We start from the raw sequence: 18,707 nt of genomic DNA on the forward strand, positions 1-18,707 counted from the left end.
CTCTCCGGCCTATCACCCTCACCTTAACCTCCTTCCACCTATCGCATTCCCAATGCCCCTCTCCCAAGTCCCTCCTCCCTACCTTTTATCTTAGCCTGCTTGGCACACCCTCCTCATTCCTGAAGAAGGGCTTATGCCCGAAACGTCGATTCTCCTTCTCCTTTGATGCTGCCTGACCTGCTGCGCTTTTCCAGCAACACATTTTTAAGCTCTGATTCCCAGCATCTGCAGTCCTCACTTTCTCCTAATTGAATACATCGACTCTAACTTATAGTTTTATTTGTTCTTGAACTCTATTTCTCATTCCTACAATCTGTTTGTTTAAGGGGGCGTACAGTTGCCTACTGTTTCACTCAGGTTCCAGATGGCCTCCTTGCCTCAGTAGGTCATTATCAGCCAGCAATTTCAACACCATGGAGGACAAAAGTGTTTGGAGCTGAAAAAAGTATTGGCTATTTGATGCCTCCTTTACCAAACTCTGGCCAAAATCACCACCTTTTAGAGGGTAGCGATTAATCACTCAATTTATTTCAAGATACCAGAAATGTAGATATAAAGGACATTATGCTACTTTTCTCTTGGGAAAAATATTTAAGGTGATATAAATGAAGTTAGGTGACAAATAAATGCTGGTTTTGTTGTACAACAGAAAACAACTTAAATTTATTAACAGAATACATATACCCATGCTGGTGATGGAATTGGGAAAGTACTTTATGTTGAGATGTTCCAACATTATTGCAGCTAATAATAAAATTCAGCAGAAAATGCTGAGCTAGCAATTTATGCTGGTAAGTAGTGAGATAAACGAACAATGAAAATAATAACATGATCTAAAGTTTATGCACAAGTATGCGTCCATACCAAATGTTTGACAATATGTAAATTGAAGGGCATGCATTAGATGGTGCAGACAAATTGTTTGCTGAGCCAATATTAGCAAATCATCAGAAATCAGTGTCAGAGAACCATACAACAAAATTAAGGATTACCATGACATAGGGAAAACTGGGAAGTGAAATAAAAGAAATAGGATTTTGGATGGACTTTGCATGACAGCACTATTGTTGTTAGGGCTGCCTATGACTGAGCAGCACAATATGGCCAACAGCTGCCTATGGCTGACCGTAGCCAGAGAGCTTGAGAAAATGTTTGCTTAATGTAGGTTTCACAAATAGAACAATAGTAGCTCTGTCGACTCAAGGTCAGCTGCAGTTGTTGACGCATAAGACATAGATAAGAACATTTCACACTGATCTCTCAAATTATTTAATCAATCTATTCACAACTTGTTAGTTAAAGAATTCTAACATTATGTGCAACTACTGGAGCTGACACTATAACATATAATAAAAATCAATATTTTTTAGTATTTCCTACAGTGAGATTAATAAGGAATTTAAAAGGTCTTTAAATGATAGGCAAGTATCTAATTGATAATTAACACGGTGCAGCTGGCAAATCATTGGGATGGAATGTACTTGAATACAGTGTATACATTGTAATTGCTGAGCACGGCAGTACTTTCTTCGGGTTAAGAACCAAATGGTCCGGTTACAGCGAGACAACTCAGCGCTGCTGACCAATAGTAAACGTGGAGGTGGGGGGGGGAAATCTGTGCACTTTGAGCTTGAGCTGTACAAAATAAGCTCTTTGGAAACTTTTGATGTGCTTTTTTGTTCTGAAGATCTGAAGCTGTAACAACATCAACCAGGCTCAGGCTCTCATTGAAAATTATGAGATCTAGCAATTGTGTAAAGTAAGAATGCCTGTAAAGCTACCAAAAAGGTATGAAAGATTCCAGCAGATTTAAACATTTGGCAATTAGTGTCCTAGATCTTTAAATACACTAAGGTGAGAAAATTTGTTTAACTTCAGTTAAATTAAGTGAGGGAAACGGCTCTTAACATTGCTAAAGACATTCTGGGATTTGAAGATGCTTCCCAAATTTGCCAATAAAATTTAGAAAGATACAGGAACGACATACTTTTAAAATTAGCAAATAGATTTGAATTGTGTTTAACCAGGGACAACAGGAAAGCTGAAATTGTAATGGAGTTGGTCAAGCACTTGGGTATATCAGAGTGTGATGATGCTGTTCCTTTAACAAGGTTATGTAGTCCTTGGCTTCTTTTTTATCAAAGAGGTCGTAAAAACACAGGCTCCAAAAAGTCTAAGTTTGAAGGGTTTTACGGCCAATTTGATTGTATCTAATAGATACTGCCTCAGGCAAAACACTTAAGTTTTAAAAAAACACTTGTACAATGAAAGTGGAGTGACCAGCTCCCAGCTCAGCTTTCTTTTGGTTTGGTCTGGTTATTCACTAAAAGCAGTCAGGCAGTTGTGAAGCTGCTGACTCAAAGACGCAGGTCCATGCTGGTCCTCCCTCTCTGACTTCTCTCTTGTAAGACCCTATGTTTGATTTTACCTTTTTATGCCAAGGGACGTTTGTAGGGATTGTTGCAAGTATTTGGAACAGCATCATTAAGTTGGGATGATCTGTTGGGTTTTTGGATAGGTTACGTTATTTGGTATTCTGTTCTCTTTTGTTTTGTGTTTTATTCAGTAATCTTGTCAATAAATTCTGATTTGTTTAAGACTAAATGATTTGACCAGTTGCATCACTCCCGGAATATCCACAGTACACCTGCTAAAAAAAGATAGCAAAGTTCGGGTCCGGGCTACTTTCTTGAAATGGTTTGAGGGGTCTGGTCTGGTCTATAATAGAGAAACAGGCAAGTGCAGTAGAGGTTAGAAAAACTTAAATTGCAATTGAGGCAAATAGAGTTAGTAGATAAAGAAAGGGAAAGAAGAGCCATGTTTGAGGAAAAAGGGAGAGAAGGTTCTTAGCTGAGCAAAAAAGAGAAAATTTGAACTACAGAAGTTGCGAGTTAGTCAGGAACGTCAATTTACCAGGATGGAGAAGAAGTGAGAAGGTAGTAATGTATACAAATATTAAAGCATTGCCACATTTTGATGAGAAAGATGTCAAAGACTTATTTATTTCATTTGAAAAACTGGCCAGTTTGTGAGTAATGATATTTCAGACTAAGCTGGGAGGCAGGGCTAGTGAGGTATTTGCAGTGCTGTCAGATGACAGGTCAACAGATTATGCAGACATTTAAAAGGCTATCTTGAGTCCTTATGAACTGGTACCAGAAGCGGTTCAGAAACATAAAGGAGGAACCAGGTCAGACTTGTGTTGGGTTTAAAAGAATTAAACATAGTCATTTTGAATAAGATGGGTGCGGGCCTTAAAAATAGATATGTGAGGCATTAAAAGAGATTATTCTTCTGGAGGAGTTTGAAAACTTACTTCCAGAGATGATAAGAACTTATGTCGATGAACAGAAAGATCAAGAAGTGAGAAGAATGGTGGAGATGGTAGATGAATATGCATTGGTACATAAGGCAAAATTTAGCTTCTAACAATTTCATCCTGTGAGGGCCAGAAATTGGGAGAAGGGGGGGATCATTCACTACAAAACAAAGAATAGATCACACTGTGAATAGTTTACCACAGCTGGAAAAAGAAGCCCAAGGGGCTGGAAAGGAGGTGAAAGGCCTCAGATGTTTTCACTGTAATGGAGTGGGACACACAAAATTATAGAGCCAATGGTTTAAGGGCACTAGGAAAAGGTGTTTTCAATGCCAGAAGGTGGGACACATAAGATCACAGTGCTGGTCATTGAAGAAAGGCACTGTGGAAAAGGATGTGGTAAAAAAGGATAAGCCAGTGGGATTAGTGAAAGTAGTAACAGAAATCCCAGGAAAAGTCAAGGAGCTACAGGAAAGTGGCTGGGTAGTGAGTTAGTGCCCAATCTCTATAAAGTCATCACCTCTGTGGATAAAGTTTACTCAGGAACAACAGGGGGAGAAAAGAAAGTTACAATTTTGAGATATACGAGAGCTAATCAGTCTCTAATAGTAAGAGATGCAAATATTTGCACTCTTTATGACATGTTACACGACAGACTGCTAATTTGTGAAATAGATGGACAGAAATTTAGTGTTCCCCTGTGTAAGATCAGGTTAGAGAGCCAAATCAAGACTGGGAAGTATCAGTGGGAGTGACTGACAGAGTGTCAGTTCCAGGAATAGTTTGTTCTTGGAACAATTTAGCAGGATCCAAAGTGGGAGCAATACCCCTCGTTATGGAGAAGCCAAAGGAAGACCAGAAAATTGAGGAGTTAAAAGAAAAATACCCTGGACTTTCTCCAGACTGTGTCATAAGAAGATCTTAAGTCACATGAAAAAAGCAAAAATTAAAGAGAAACACAAAGTATTTGAGGTTCGGTTAGCGGACACCCTGTTTGACGTAATGGTGCAGGAAAAGCCTGAACAGGCAGAGAGTTAGGCAGATGTTTAGTCCTGAAAGGCTAAGGGACTTATGACAGAAAGACAAGACAATAAAAGATATATATATTGATGCATACCTAGAAAAGGAATAGAATGAATTGCCGAGGGTTATTACCTTAAAGATAGAATCCTAAGATAAAAAACGGAGGCCACAGCAGGTTAGTACAGAGGAGAGATGGGCAGCAGTGCATCAGGTTGTGTTGCCGGTCGCATACAGATAGCAGGTATTATGGGTCGCACATGGATTACCAGTAGGAGGTCATCAAGGTGTGAGGAAGACCCATGCTAAGGTACAAAAGCACTTCTATTGGCCTGGACTGCATAAGGATGTGGTTAAATTTTGCCATACATGTTATATGTGCCGAATGGTAGGAAACCTATAGGCATTAAAGAAACCAGCACTTTTGTTGCCAATTCCCACATTGGAAGAACCTTTTACACGGGTTATGATTGATTGTGTAGGGAAAAATTGGGAACCAGCACTTGCTAGCTATTAATGGATGTGTCTACTAGATTCCCAGAGGCAATTCCATTATGGAGCATTAAGGCAGAAAGGGTGGTAGAGCACTTAGTAGCTGGGCTACCCAGAGAGATTCAGTCAGACCAAGGGTCTAATTTTACTGCTAGGCTGTTTAAGACAGTCATGGATAGCATCAAACCCTGAAGACCATGTTAAGAGTGTTCTGTCAGGATTACCCGAATGACTGGGATAATGGTATTTCATTCATCCTGTTTGCCACTAGAGATGCCTGATACAAATATACTCAGTTTACTCCCTTTGAGTTAATATTCAAACATGAAGAGCTTTTGAAATTAATTATAGAAAAATTGATAGGACTGAAGTCAAAGATCTCACACTTGGATTATGTATCTGAGGTGAGGGAGAGGTTAAATCGGGTAGCTGAGTTAGCACCTGAAGAGGGTACAGCATAGAATGCAGCAGGTGGCAGATTAAAACTCTAAAATTCGGATGTTTTCCCATGGGGATGGGATCCTTTCAAAGCCAGATTTAGTGGTCCTTATCAAATTTAGAAAAAGTTGAGTCAACTTTTGAGTAAACTATCTGGTAAAGATGCTGGATAGAAAAAAAACTGTATCAGGTTTATCATGTGAATAGGTTGAAACCTTATAATAAAGACTGGAAACTGGAGAAACAGGTGTTAATTATTGCCCCGCAGAGCGAGGAATCAAATCCAGATGTATTGGATTTTGATGTGCCTCAAATTACGTTAAATAATGAGGAAGCCCTTGAGGAATGGGATACGTTAGTGAGCTATCTGTCTCAGGAGCAAAGAACCGAGTTGAAAGGTTTGTTGCAGCAGTATGAGGACATAAGCTGGAATAAGATGGCGAGGACTAATACTATTGTGCATGAGGTGAAAGTAGAGAATGCTGTTCCGATAAAACAACATCCCTACCGACTTAATCCTTTTGAAGCCACACAGGTCCTGAAGGAAGTGGATCCAATGCTCATTGAAGATATCATCAAACTGAATCTAAGTGAGTGGAGTTCACCAATTGTTTTGGTTCCCAACCCTGACAGGACTCAATGACTTTGTGTGGACTACTGGAAGGTCAACGCTGTAATAAAATTTGACTCCTATCCAATACCAAGACTGGAGGACTCTGTTGAGAAAGTTGGTCAAGCCACTTACATTACGAAATTGGACTTACTACATGGTCATTGGCAGTTTACCTTTAGGAGAGAAAACAAAAGAAGTTTCTGTGTTTGTAATCCCAAATGGGCTATATCCATTCAAAGTGATGCCCATTGGAATGAAGAACGCACCAGCCACATTTTAAAAACTCATGAACAGAGTTGTGGCCGGATTATCAAATTTTACAGTTTATCTGGATGATGCAGTGATTTTTTAGCAAGTCATGGAAAGATCACATGGTACAGCTGACAGAGCTCTTCAAACGATTAAGAGAAGCAAAACTGGTAAGAAACTTAACGAAAACAGAATATGCAGAGGTGACGTTTTTGGGACACAACATTGGACATGGAAGGTTGACCCCAAGGAACGTGAAGATGAAAGCCTTTGAGGAATTTCCAGAACCATCCTCGAAGAGAAAGATACTTTGATTTTTAGGACTAAGCAGATTCTACCAGAAGTTTGTTCCAAACTTCAGATGCGTGTTGGCATCGCTAACAGATTTAGTAGAGACGAACACAAAATTTCAGTGGACAGAACAATGCCAGGAGGCATTTGAGAATTTAAAAGCTGTACTAACCACAGCATCAGTTTAAACTACACCAAATTTTTTGAAACCCTCAAAGTTGCAATCGATGCTAGCAATACAGGAGTTGGAGCTGTACTGCTACAGGATGATGATGATCGAATTAAATGGCCAATTGGGTACTTTTCAAAGAAACGCAATACCCACCAGAGAAAATAGTCTACCATTGAAAAAGAATTATTGACTTTGGTACTGAGCTAACAACATCTTAATGTTTATGTGTCGAACAATGGGTTGGAGACAGCTATGTACACGGACCACAATCCTCTTACATTCTTGGAAAGAATTAAAGACAAAAATATGTGACTATTAGAAAATATGAGTCTTATGTTACAGACTTTTAATTTACAAATTGCACATGTTGTGGGTTGTAAAAATGTGATAGCCGATGAGTTATTGTAGATTTAAAGAAAAAAAGTGGTAGATAAGATTTGACTGATTCCAATGTTATATATGAGTGCATATATGTATTTCACCATAATAGGATTAAGAATTAGAAAAGAAAATGAAGCCATCTTTTCATTATGATGGATCACTTTTTTCTTAAGGAGGGTGGGATATTGAAGTTGAAGGCATGTGCTATACCTTTGAGAGAGAGAGAATGATGTTCTGAACTGCGAGCTTGAAAGCACCTGTGTATATGACTGCATGGCAGTCCCAGTGTGTACTGGAAAGTTGAAAATATGTAACATTTGGTTGTGAAATGAATATCCGAGTTTGGTTGCTGTTTGGACAACAATTTGAATTTAACCAGTTTAAATTATGCCCGACACTAAAATCTAATCGACTTTAAATTTATTGTTTTGCCAACATCGAACCAATGAGACAATCCGATGTTGGGGTTTTAAAAAGGTAAATGTTTTGAAAACTGGTCAGACAGCAGAACAGAGAGAGAGCTAACTGCTCCTCTAAAATCTTGCCCTCCAAGAAATTAGGAAACACTCTCTGTCAAAGGTACACTTTCATGTGAAACATACTCGAGGGAAAAGAAAGGTGACAACCCAGGGAGATCCTCAGCCAGAAGAGTGAAGACAGGCGACTATGAGTTTTTGAAATTAAGTTGATGTAATTTTAGCGTTTAATTGGAACAGCATATTGTTATAGAGTTGGAGGCAAATTGTAAGCAGCTTAGAGAAAGGGGGGCTTAGCGTTGTGAATAGTTGTTGTTTAATGTTATTTTCTTTAAATAGTGGAATTTGGGAGTTCTCAGTCACCCATATTTTAACAAATTATGAGGCGAGGCAAGCTTTTCTGGGCGTTTCGTTCAATTACCAGAGGGGTTCACTTCTATATCGTAACAGTACCCTGACTAACAACAGAAAGACATGATGGGAAGAGCTGCAGATTTTTCCCAAAAGAACAAAACTGCCCCATTGTTTCTGTGACCATAAAGGTAACAGAGTTCCAAGTTAACACCCTACACAGCTGATAGCGTAACCTTGAGGAGAGAACCAGAGCACATAAAGTTACAAACTGGCTTCGAACTAGACAGTGATAAAATTGAAAACTAATTAAATGGGCCAAAACCAGCTTATCATATATTGCATATCTATAGCAAAGAGATATAAAAAAGTATATTGTAAATAACCTGCCACTGCAGCTAGGATAGAGCAGCTGCCCTGAAATTGCACCAGGAGATTTCTTTGATAGAATTAAGTCTCTTCTAAAAGATTTGATCTAAAGTGTAAGCCCTGGCAGGAGAGCTCAAAGCTCCTAGAAGCCTGATTTCTGAGCTAAAGGGGTGGCTGGGGTCATTATGGAGTATCTGTGAGGCAAACTGTACCATGGATAGAATGTATAAGGAGGTGTTCACAATACAAACGAAGACTCCACAGGCAGGAAGGGAATGGTTGACCACCAAGCAGAGCAGGAACTTTCTGTGACTTTAAATACTATTGAAAGAAAAGACATCTCAAGGGAAAATAGCAACAAGCAAATTCATTCTACCACAATTGGCTTTGCTGCATGTAGTAATAAGCACGCAAATGCAACAGTTATCAGAAATTCAACTGTTTCCATAGCCACAAACAAGACTCCAGGATGGTATGCTGCCTCTCTGGTGTGTGGGCCAAGAATGTCTCAGAGCAACTACCATGCATTTTGGAGGGGGAGGGTGTGGTACACATTGGTATATACGATATAGGAGCACACTCCTTCGTTTAAACTTAAAAACAGAATATAGAGAATTAAGAAATAAGTTGAAAAATAGAACCTCAAGGGTGGTGATCTCAGTGGGAGTATTAACAATGCCATGTGCCAATCAGAGAAGAAATAACATGATATATCAAATGAACATATGGATGAATAGATGATGCAAGGAGAGGGCTTCAGATTCCTGGAGCATTGGAACTGGTTCTTCGAAAGGTAGGATCAGTTAAAACTCGACTAGTCATCCCTTGCAGGACAGAGACTGCTGTCCGAGTGGAAGCATTTACTAGAGTGGTTGGAAGGTTTTAAAGTAACGGGATTGGGACCTATGCAAGGAGTCAGAGAAAGAGGATCAAGGACAAGAACTCAATGCCAGAAATGGGAAAAAGACAAGTGGTAGGCAGAGAAATCAAGGACCGGAATCAAACAGGGCCTCAGTGACAAATAGAACATAGTACAGTTCAACACAGTACAGGCAGTTTGGCCCTCAATGTGCCAACCTTTTAAGATTAAACTAACCTACATACACTTCATTGTACTATCTTCCATGTGCCTATCCAAGAGCCGCTTAAATGCCCCCACTGTCCACTGGCAGTGCATCCCATGCACCAACCTCTCTCTATCAGAACTGACCTCTGACATCTCCCTTAAACCTTCCTCCAATTACTTTAAAATTATAGCCATTTCCGTCCTGGGAAAAAGTCTCTGGCTACCCACTCTATCTATGCCTCTCATCATCTTGTACACCTCTATCAAGTCACCTCTCATCCTTACTCGCTCCAATGAGAAAAGCCTCAACTGAACTTCATAAGACATGCCCTCCAGTCCAGGGGGCATGCTGGTAAATATCCTCTGCACCCTCTCTGAAGTTTCCATATCCTTCCTATAGTGAGGCAAACAGAACTGAATACAATATTCCAAGTGTGGTCTAACCAGGTCTCCACAACACTGCAGCATAACCTTGCGGCTCTTAAACTCAATCCTCTGCTAATGAAAACCAACACACTATATGCCTTCTTAACAACCCTATCAACTTGGGTCTCAAGTTTGAGGGATCTGTGGACATGGACCCCAAGATCCCTCTGTTCCTCCACTCTGCCATTTATCCTACCTTTAACCCTGTATTCTGCAATCAGATTCGACCCTCCGAAATGAATCACTTCACACTTTTCTAGATTGAGCTCCATCTACCACTTATTGGCCCAGTTCTGTATCTTGTCAATGTCCCGTTGCAACCTACAATAGCCCTCCACACTATCCACTACTCCACCAACTTTCGTGTCATCTGCAAACTTACTAACAGAGTCTTCCACTTGCTAATCCAGGTCATTTATAAAAATCACAAACAGCAGAGGTCCTAGAAGAGATCCCTGCGGAACATCACTGGTCACTGAGATCCAGGCTGAATACTTTCTATCTACTACCACCCTCTGTCCTCTATGGGACAGTCAATTCTGTATCCAGATAGCCAGATTTCCCTGTATCCCATGCTTCCTTACCTTCTGACTGAGCCTACCGTGTGGAACCATATCAAACACCTTGCTAAAATCCATGTAGACTGCTATACCTTCATCAATGTGTTTTGTCACATCTTCAAAGAATTCAATAAGGTTTGAGAGGCATGACCTGCCCCTCACAAAGCCATGCTGATTATCTCTAATCAAGCCATGGTTTTCCAAGTGATCATAAATCCTGTCTCTCAAAATCCTCCCCAATAATTTGCCCATCACTGACGTAAAACTGACTGGTTTATAATTCCCAAGATTATCCCTATTCCCTTTGTTGAACATAGGAATAACATGTGCCACCCTTCAATCATCTGGCACCACTTCAGTAGACAGGGAGGTCTCAAAGATCATCACTAATGGCTTATCAATCTTCCCTCACTTCCTGTAGTAACCTTGAGTATATCCTGTCTGGCCCAGGTGACTTATTTATTCTCATGATTTTCAAAAGTTGCAGTACATCCTCGTTCTTAAAATCAACCTATTCCAGCATATCAGCCTGTTTCATGTTGTCCTCACAAACATAAAGGTCTCTCTCAGTAGTGAATACTGAAGCAAAGTGTTCATCAAGGACCTACCCTATCTCCTCTGACTCTAGGCACACGTTCCCTCCACTATGCCTGATCGGCCTCTGGCCATCTTCTTGTTCCTCACAGAAGTAGGATGCATTTGGGTTTTCCTTAACCCTATATGCTAAAGCTTTTTCATGCCACTTTCGAGCTTTCCTTAGTCCATTCTTCAGTTCCTTCCTGGCTACCTTCTAACCCTGTCTGATCCATATCTCTTCAACCTTAAGTAAGCTTCTTTGTAACTCTTGACTAGAGAGTTCACATCCATTGTCACCCAAACTTCCTTCACCCTACCATCCCTTCCTTGCCTCAGTGGGACAAACCTATCCAGCACCATCAGCAAGTGCTCCCCAAACAACCTCCACATTTCTGCCGTGCATTTCTGAGAGCATTTGTTCCCAATTTAGGCACCCAAATTCCTGCCTAATAGCATTTTAGTTCCCCCTCCCCCAATTAAATAATACATCCTATCCCTCTCCATGACTATATCAAAGGTCAGGAAATTGTGATCACTGTGACCAAAATGCTCTCCCACCAAGAGATCAGACACCTGGCCTGGTTCATTGCCAAACACCAAATCCAATATGGCCTTCCCACTAGTCGGCCTATCTACATATTGAGTCAGGAGCTGTTCCTGACTCAATACGTAGATAGGCCAGCTAGTGGGAAATTAAAGTCACCCATGACAACAATCCTATTACTTCTGTGCCTTTCCAAAATCTGCTCCTCAGTGTCTCTGTAGTTACTGAAGAGTCTGTAGAAAACTCTCAATAAAGTGACTGCTCCTTGGAGCAAATAATGAGAATAAGGCAAGTAATGTTAAAAGCACAAACCTTAAGGCTTTGTGCCTCAATGCACAGGGAATTTGCAAAAACATTGAATTAATCGTGTAACTGGATGAAAACAAGTTTGATATGGCTGGGATTGGTGAGACATGGCTGCAGGGTGACCAGGGATGAGAATTGAATGTCCAGGAGTATTCAGTATTTAGGAAAGACAGAGAAAAAGGAAAAGGTGGTGATAGAGTTGCATTGCTGTTCAAAGAGGAAATCAATGCAACAGTGAGGAAGAATATTTATTCCGATGAAGTGAAATGTATATGGGTAGAGCTGAGAAACGCTAACGAGAATAAAACATTAGTGTAGAAGGTTGTAAACAGACAACCAAACTGTAGAGGTCATGTTTGGAATGACATTCAATGGAAATTAGAGATGCATTCAATAAAGGAACATTTTTAATTATGAGTGACTTCAATATTCATGTATATTGGGCAAATAAAATTAGTAACAATACCGCGGAGCAAGAATTCCTGGAGCATATACAGGTTAACCTTCTGGGCCAATACACTGAGAAGCCAATGCGAGCACAGGCCTTTGAGCGAGGCTCCATGGGATGGGCATCTATAATGAAAGCATTCCTCATCAAGATGGAGACTGACGTAGTGGATTCGGAGACGAGGATGGTGAATCTACATAGAAGAAACAATGACGGTATGAGGTACAACTTCACTATGATAGATTGGGGAATACTACCTGAAAAGATGACCATGGAAAGGCAATGGCAGTCATTCAAACAGCATATGGGTGAACTGCAACAATTCCATCTGGCACAAAAGTTTAAAAAAAAGGGAAAAGCAGTCAAATCATGACTTACAAGGGAAATTTAAAAAAACATCAGATCCAAGAAAGGGATATACAATTGGCCAGAAAAAATAACAGACTTGAGGAGTGGGAGCAGTTTAGAATTCAGCAAAGTAGGATAAAGTGATTGATTAAGAAAGACAAAATAAGAGTTTGAGAGTAGGCTAGTGGAGATTGTAAAAACTGACTGTAAACATTTCTATAGCTATATGAAGAGAAAATGATTGAAGACAAATACAAGTCCCTTACAGTCAGAAACAGGAGAATTTATATAGTTTGGTTCTGAGCTTACAAATGAGGTGACAAATACCATTCTGGAATTGTTGGGGAACACAGGGTTTAGTAAAGGGTGGAACTGAAGGAAACCAGCATTGGTAGGGAAATGGTTTTGTTATACTGACTTTCATAGTGGGAAAATTCAAATGCAGATACAAGGATGTCTTAATGCAATTATACAGGGCCTTGGTGAGACCACACCTGAAATATTATGTGCAATTGTGGTCTCCTTATCAGAGGGAGAATGTTCTTGCTGTACAGCGACTGCAGTAAAGGTTTACCAAACTGATTTCTTCTAGATGGAGGGTGGTTCGCGTGTGGAATAAACTTCCCAAGGTAGTGGTGGATGTGGGCACAGTTACAACTTTTAAAAGACACTTTGATTAGTTCACGAATAGGAAAGGTTTGGAGGGATATGGGCTAGGAGCAGGCAGGTAGGACTGATTTAGTTTGGGATCATGTTCGACATGGATTGGTTGGACCAAATTGTCTGTTTCTATGCTGTATGACTCATTCATTGGAGTTCAGAGGAATGATGGGGAATCTCACAAACCTATAAAATTCTATCAGGATTAGACAGGATAGAATAGGAAGGATGTTCCTGAAGGTGAGGGATGTCCAGAACCAGGAACCAAGGATATGGGATAAATTATTTAGGACTGAAATGAGAAGAAATTTCTTCACCTAGAGCACAGTAAGCCTGTGGAATTCAGTCGAGGTTAAAACACTATGATTTCAAGGAGGAGTTGGATATAGTGCTTGGGGCTAAAGGGATCACAGGAAATGTGGGAAACACAGGAACAGGCTATTGAGTTGGGTGATCAGCTGTGATCATAATGAATGGTACAGCAGACACAAAGAACCAAATGGCCTATTCCTGCTCCTATTATTCTATGTTTCTCAATGGGACTGTGTCCAAATTGCCATGTGTTGATGATATCTAAGCAGAATCAAGAGTTCCAAAAAGGGATGATTTTAAAATGAAGAACGTAGAACATATCAAAAAGGAGTACAAAGAGATATGAAAGAATAGAGCGCAAAAACCAGTGGGCACATAGAGTCGCATCACATGACATCAAGAAAAAATATCTTGCAAGTAACAAATAGAAAAACTCAAAAATCAAGAGGGAAAGCAAAGTAATAAATTCTGGGAAGTTTCTATATTTTGGAAAGAGTAAAGTTGGCTCAAAATGAAATGTAAACAATACAGTCCAAAACCAATGAGATGGTACTCATAAATATGTGCAGGCACTTTCAGAAAAATAAGGGTGATGGGAGCACTTAAACTAGGTTAGGAGGCACGCTGAGGCAGGAATTAAGAATCATATAAATGTGTTGGGTGAGCAAGAAAGACAGGAGGAAACCCTGCATTAACAGTTAATTGGTTCATAAATTCTACTAACTAACAGGAACAAGTGATTCCCCCAAAGGGCAAAAAGCCAATGTTCAGCCCAATATTCACTCCTATTATATCCAAAGCTACGCCATTTATTTGCATAAGCTGCTTCACCAATTTTCAATCAAGATAGATAAATGCTCTTGACTGTTTGACTATTAACTATCTATACAGAATTTGGCCCTACTATTCTCAGTGGTGACAAATAATAAGATAACAATCTGAGTCTCTGCCACAGAAAATGGCCCAAAACCAAAACAGGCTCTTTCAGTCAAAAAGAAATCTCGATTCAAGGCCATGGAGTGTAAGAACTGTCAGGAAAATAATCAAGACAGCTGAACACAGATTGTAGGCAGGATAGAATATTAAGCCAAGTCTTCAATTTAGTTAGACAGTATGGAGGATGAATATTTTTTAAAAATCCATGACCTAGGTAATGAAGATCTCATTAAATTACAATTGTTTACATTTTCAAAAGCCAGGAAAAAAAAGATTTACGAGGATATTGCCAGGACTAGTGGGTCTGAGTTTTAGGGAGAGGTTGGCCAGGATAGGACTTTATTCCTTGGAACATAGGAGAATGAGGGTGACCTTATTGAGGTGTATAAAATCATGAGGGGCATAAATAGGGTGAATACATATAGTCTTTATCCTAGGGATGGGAATTAAAACTGGAGGGCACAGGTTTAAGGTGGAGGGGAAAGATTCAAAAAAGACCTGAGGGGCGATGTCTTCGCGCAACGTGGTGTGTATATGGAATGAGCTGCCACAGAAAGTAGTTGAGGCAGGTACAATAGCAATATTTAAAAAAAACATTTGGATAGGTACATGGATGGGAAGGGTTTAAAGGGATATGGGCCAAATGCAGGCAATTGGAAGTAGCTGTGGGCACCATGGTCAGCATGGATTAGTTTGAGTTGAAGGGCCTGTTTGCAAGCTGTATGACTCTATGACTCTAAAAGAACAGACCAATGTCTTTGCATTAGAAGAACCAGCAATCTTCATTATGCCTGGTAGAAGGATGAACTGAATGTGAGCATGTGTCCACAGAAAGAACAAAGAACTACAGCAACTGGCTACCTCTGTCTCCATCCCACTCCCACAGTGCTAAATTCCCTAGGCATTTAACAACTAGATCAAAGAGATGACAATACATTAAACCAGCATCTCTTAACCTTTGCAGATTAATACTTCCTGAGGTTTAAATAATCACAAGGTTCATTGAAATAACAAATGTACCTTCTATAACAAAGGCAACATATCAGCTGATGGAAGAATTATCGATGTTTCTCCTACCAAGCCCAACTGAGTGCAAATATGACGCCTATCTCCGTCAAACATGAGCCAAAGTTAGCATCCAACCCTTTAACCAGCAGAGTTGCATCAAAGGTGTAGATGAGAACCAGCAGAGAATAGAGGGATACGTCTCATGTTCAAGTATTAGTTTAGACAGGATTATGGTCAGCACAGATATGAAGAACCAAACGGCCTGTTCTCGTGCTATTCTGTTTTATGACTGACTAGTATGCAAGCTAGATTAGATTCTCTACAGTATGGAAACAGGCCTTTCGGCCTAACAAGTCCACACCAACCCTCCGAAGAGTAACCCACCCAGACCCAATCCCCTATCCTATATTTACTCCTGACTAATGCACCTAACACTATAGCAATAGCAATATTGAGCATGGCCAATTCACCTAACCTGCACATCTTTTGGATTGAGAGAGGAAACTGGAGCACCCGGAGGAAACCCTCCCAGACATGGAGAGAATGTGCAAACTCGATACAGACAGTCGTCCAAGGCTGGAATTGAACCCGGGTCCGAGGCGCTCTGAGGCTGCAGTGCTAACCACTGAGCCACCATGTCGCCCAGTGAACTATTAACTAATGTTTACACAGATCAGGGGGAAAAAACACAATACCTAAAAGCAGTGACAAACTACAATGAACCTCTGAATCATCACCTCTACAATCTCAACTAGCAGGTACTGACTGAGTAACACAATTTAAATATGGTAACTGAATGAACATAACAAGAGTAGGTTATTCAAACACCCACCCTGCCAAAGCCTATTCTGGTTGCTTCATATCTCAATTCCATTTTGAAAATTTGTACAGGTCCTAGCATTCACATAAATTTGAGTAAGATAGTCCCATACCTACTTCTTGTGAAAACTATTTCTCCACTTTACGCCAATTAACTTCATTCTGAACATAAATTTACAACGCCTTGGTCTGGATTTATTTTTTGAATGTCAGCTAAAGATAAATACTTGTGAACTCATTTAATTATTTCAATACTTGAAATGGTGACAGCATTACTGAGGCATTCCAAGTTGTTTCCAACAATGAAATGCATAATGCTGTATGTCAAAGGTATGTACATACATGGAATGGGAAGTGATGATGTTGACACTTACACTGGATTAATAAATAATTTGAACTGTTATTTTTCAATGTACGGTTATCTGAAAATCCTTTGCCAGTCTCTAGGAAAACTGCATTGAACTTACCAGAGTAATGTCCCTTGAAGCAGCTGCAGCACTCATGTGTAAACTCGGTTGTCTGACAGAACTGCTACAATCCAGAGCTCGAGCAAATGTACCCACAGCACTGACAGAGAAAAGAGATAAGGGAATGATCAAAGAGTTTTCGGTTTGATTACCCTGGAGGGCTTATGCAAACTCTTGTTGGTAGACAATCAAATATGAGATATGCTTTTCCTTTTGATTTCTAGAGTCTACAGTATTGTGCTTTTCATACTGATATTTTACTTTGCTTTTTTGAGTGGATTTGCTGCACAAACACATGCAACTTATTCCACGCCAAACAATTTCAAGGCCACATAGGTAGCATTCATGTTCCTGGTTATTTAGTTTGGAGCTGGGGCAGAGATAGAAAATGTTTCTGCAGAAGCCAAAGTATAAATTTAGCTATTTTTACATTTCAATTTGAAAGTTAAAATAAAAATACTTGGGATTGGAGTTTGGAAACTATTGCAATAACTTCACATCAAAGTTCAACTGAAGTATTTTCTGTAAACATAATGCACAGGTGAAATAAATGCATTTTTTATCACACTGCTGAAGGACAAGAGGGTCACTTTGTAAGTATTTGACGATGCAGGACATATGGCACAGAAGCAGCTATTCTACCAACCAGTCAATGTCTGTGTTTATGCACCAGTGAAGCCACTAATTTGAGGTGAATTTCCTCTCAACTGTTAAGATATGCTGTCTTTATATTATAAATTTGTTTTTGTGGAACATTATTTTGCATAGAGAATGAACAAATGAACAGTGAAGAACTGAACAAAATACTGTCACCAATTTGATTATTTGGTGTTGACGGTTGTCAATTGTCTATATTTTAATAACTATGCAAATAATTTTATAGAACAAAGTGCTAATTGGGAAGTGAGATGATTTGAACCAATCAAAAAATTGCATACTGTATAAACAGTTCAAAAACTTTGCTATGCCAGAAGATCATTTCCCACGTCCATTTACCTGAATGCTCGTAGCATACATAACAAAGCCGATGAACTAATATGATTTGAACCAATCAAAAAATTGCATACTGTATAAACAGTTCAAAAACTTTGCTATGCCAGAAGATCATTTCCCACGTCCATTAAGCACACCAGATAGGAGGTATTGAAACAATTGAGAAAGTGAGGTCTGCAGAAGCTGGAGATCAGAGTCAAAAATGTGTTGCTGGAAAAGCACAGCAGAGCCTGATGAAGGGCTCTGGCCTGAAACGTCGATTCGCCTGCTCCTCGGATGCTGCCTGACGTGCTTTGCTTTTCCAGGAACACACTCCCAGTTCTTAAACTATGTAACCTATACGTGTAGCATTTTCAACAATTTTGATGACCACTCCAAGTTTTAAAATTGTCAGCGATGTTGGGTTGATTTAAAAGGAGCTGATCAAAACTATTAAAATGTCAAAACACCACCCAGTATGATGTAATAATTCAGAACATAAGTTCTTAACTACAGCTATTGGGTTTAACTGGAGGTTGAACTTGGAGTATCACAATTAATGTCAATACCTGTAGGTTTCATTAAAATTCATACTCCTGGTGATACCTGCCAAAATGTGTACGTGCAGGTAATAGTAAGCATAATATCTGATGTGCTTTTGTTTTTGTACACGTTAGCACATCTGGCATATATCACAGATTTCAAACTGACTCATAACTAGAACTTTATTAATTACATACACTCATATGATGTCTCAGATTTACATAGTCTGGGTTATATGCTTAGATAATAAAGTACATAAATAGATGAGTGATTGATTAACAGACTGAATAGCATACTGGCTGCTTGTTAAACAACTCACAAGCGCTGTATAGAGAATAAGTAAGAGAGCTTATACCAGAATGCCACATAGAGTCATAGAGATGTACAGCATAGAAACAGACCCTTCAGTCCAACCCGTTCATGCCGACCAGATATCCCAACCCAATCTAGTCCCACCTGCCAGCGCCCAGCCCATATCCCTCCAAACCCTTCCTATTCATATACCCATCCAAATGCCTCTTAAATGTTGCAATTGTACCAGCCCC

At 39.7% G+C, this 18,707-nt stretch overlaps 1 protein-coding gene across 2 annotated transcripts in view; it reads right to left on the reverse strand.

Moving 5' to 3' along the window:
* Nucleotides 1-18,707, reverse strand: part of LOC122552771 (metastasis-associated protein MTA3-like) — a 168,216-nt gene that overhangs the window by 19,981 nt on the left and 129,528 nt on the right. For both annotated transcript variants that reach the window (XM_043695692.1, XM_043695693.1), the window contains one exon: nt 16,648-16,747. In XM_043695692.1, the coding sequence (XP_043551627.1) occupies nt 16,648-16,747 (100 nt within the window). The remainder of the gene's footprint in view (nt 1-16,647; nt 16,748-18,707) is intronic.

The sequence above is a fragment of the Chiloscyllium plagiosum genome, chromosome 9 (genome assembly GCF_004010195.1).
Source record: "Chiloscyllium plagiosum isolate BGI_BamShark_2017 chromosome 9, ASM401019v2, whole genome shotgun sequence".
NCBI lineage: Eukaryota > Metazoa > Chordata > Chondrichthyes > Orectolobiformes > Hemiscylliidae > Chiloscyllium > Chiloscyllium plagiosum.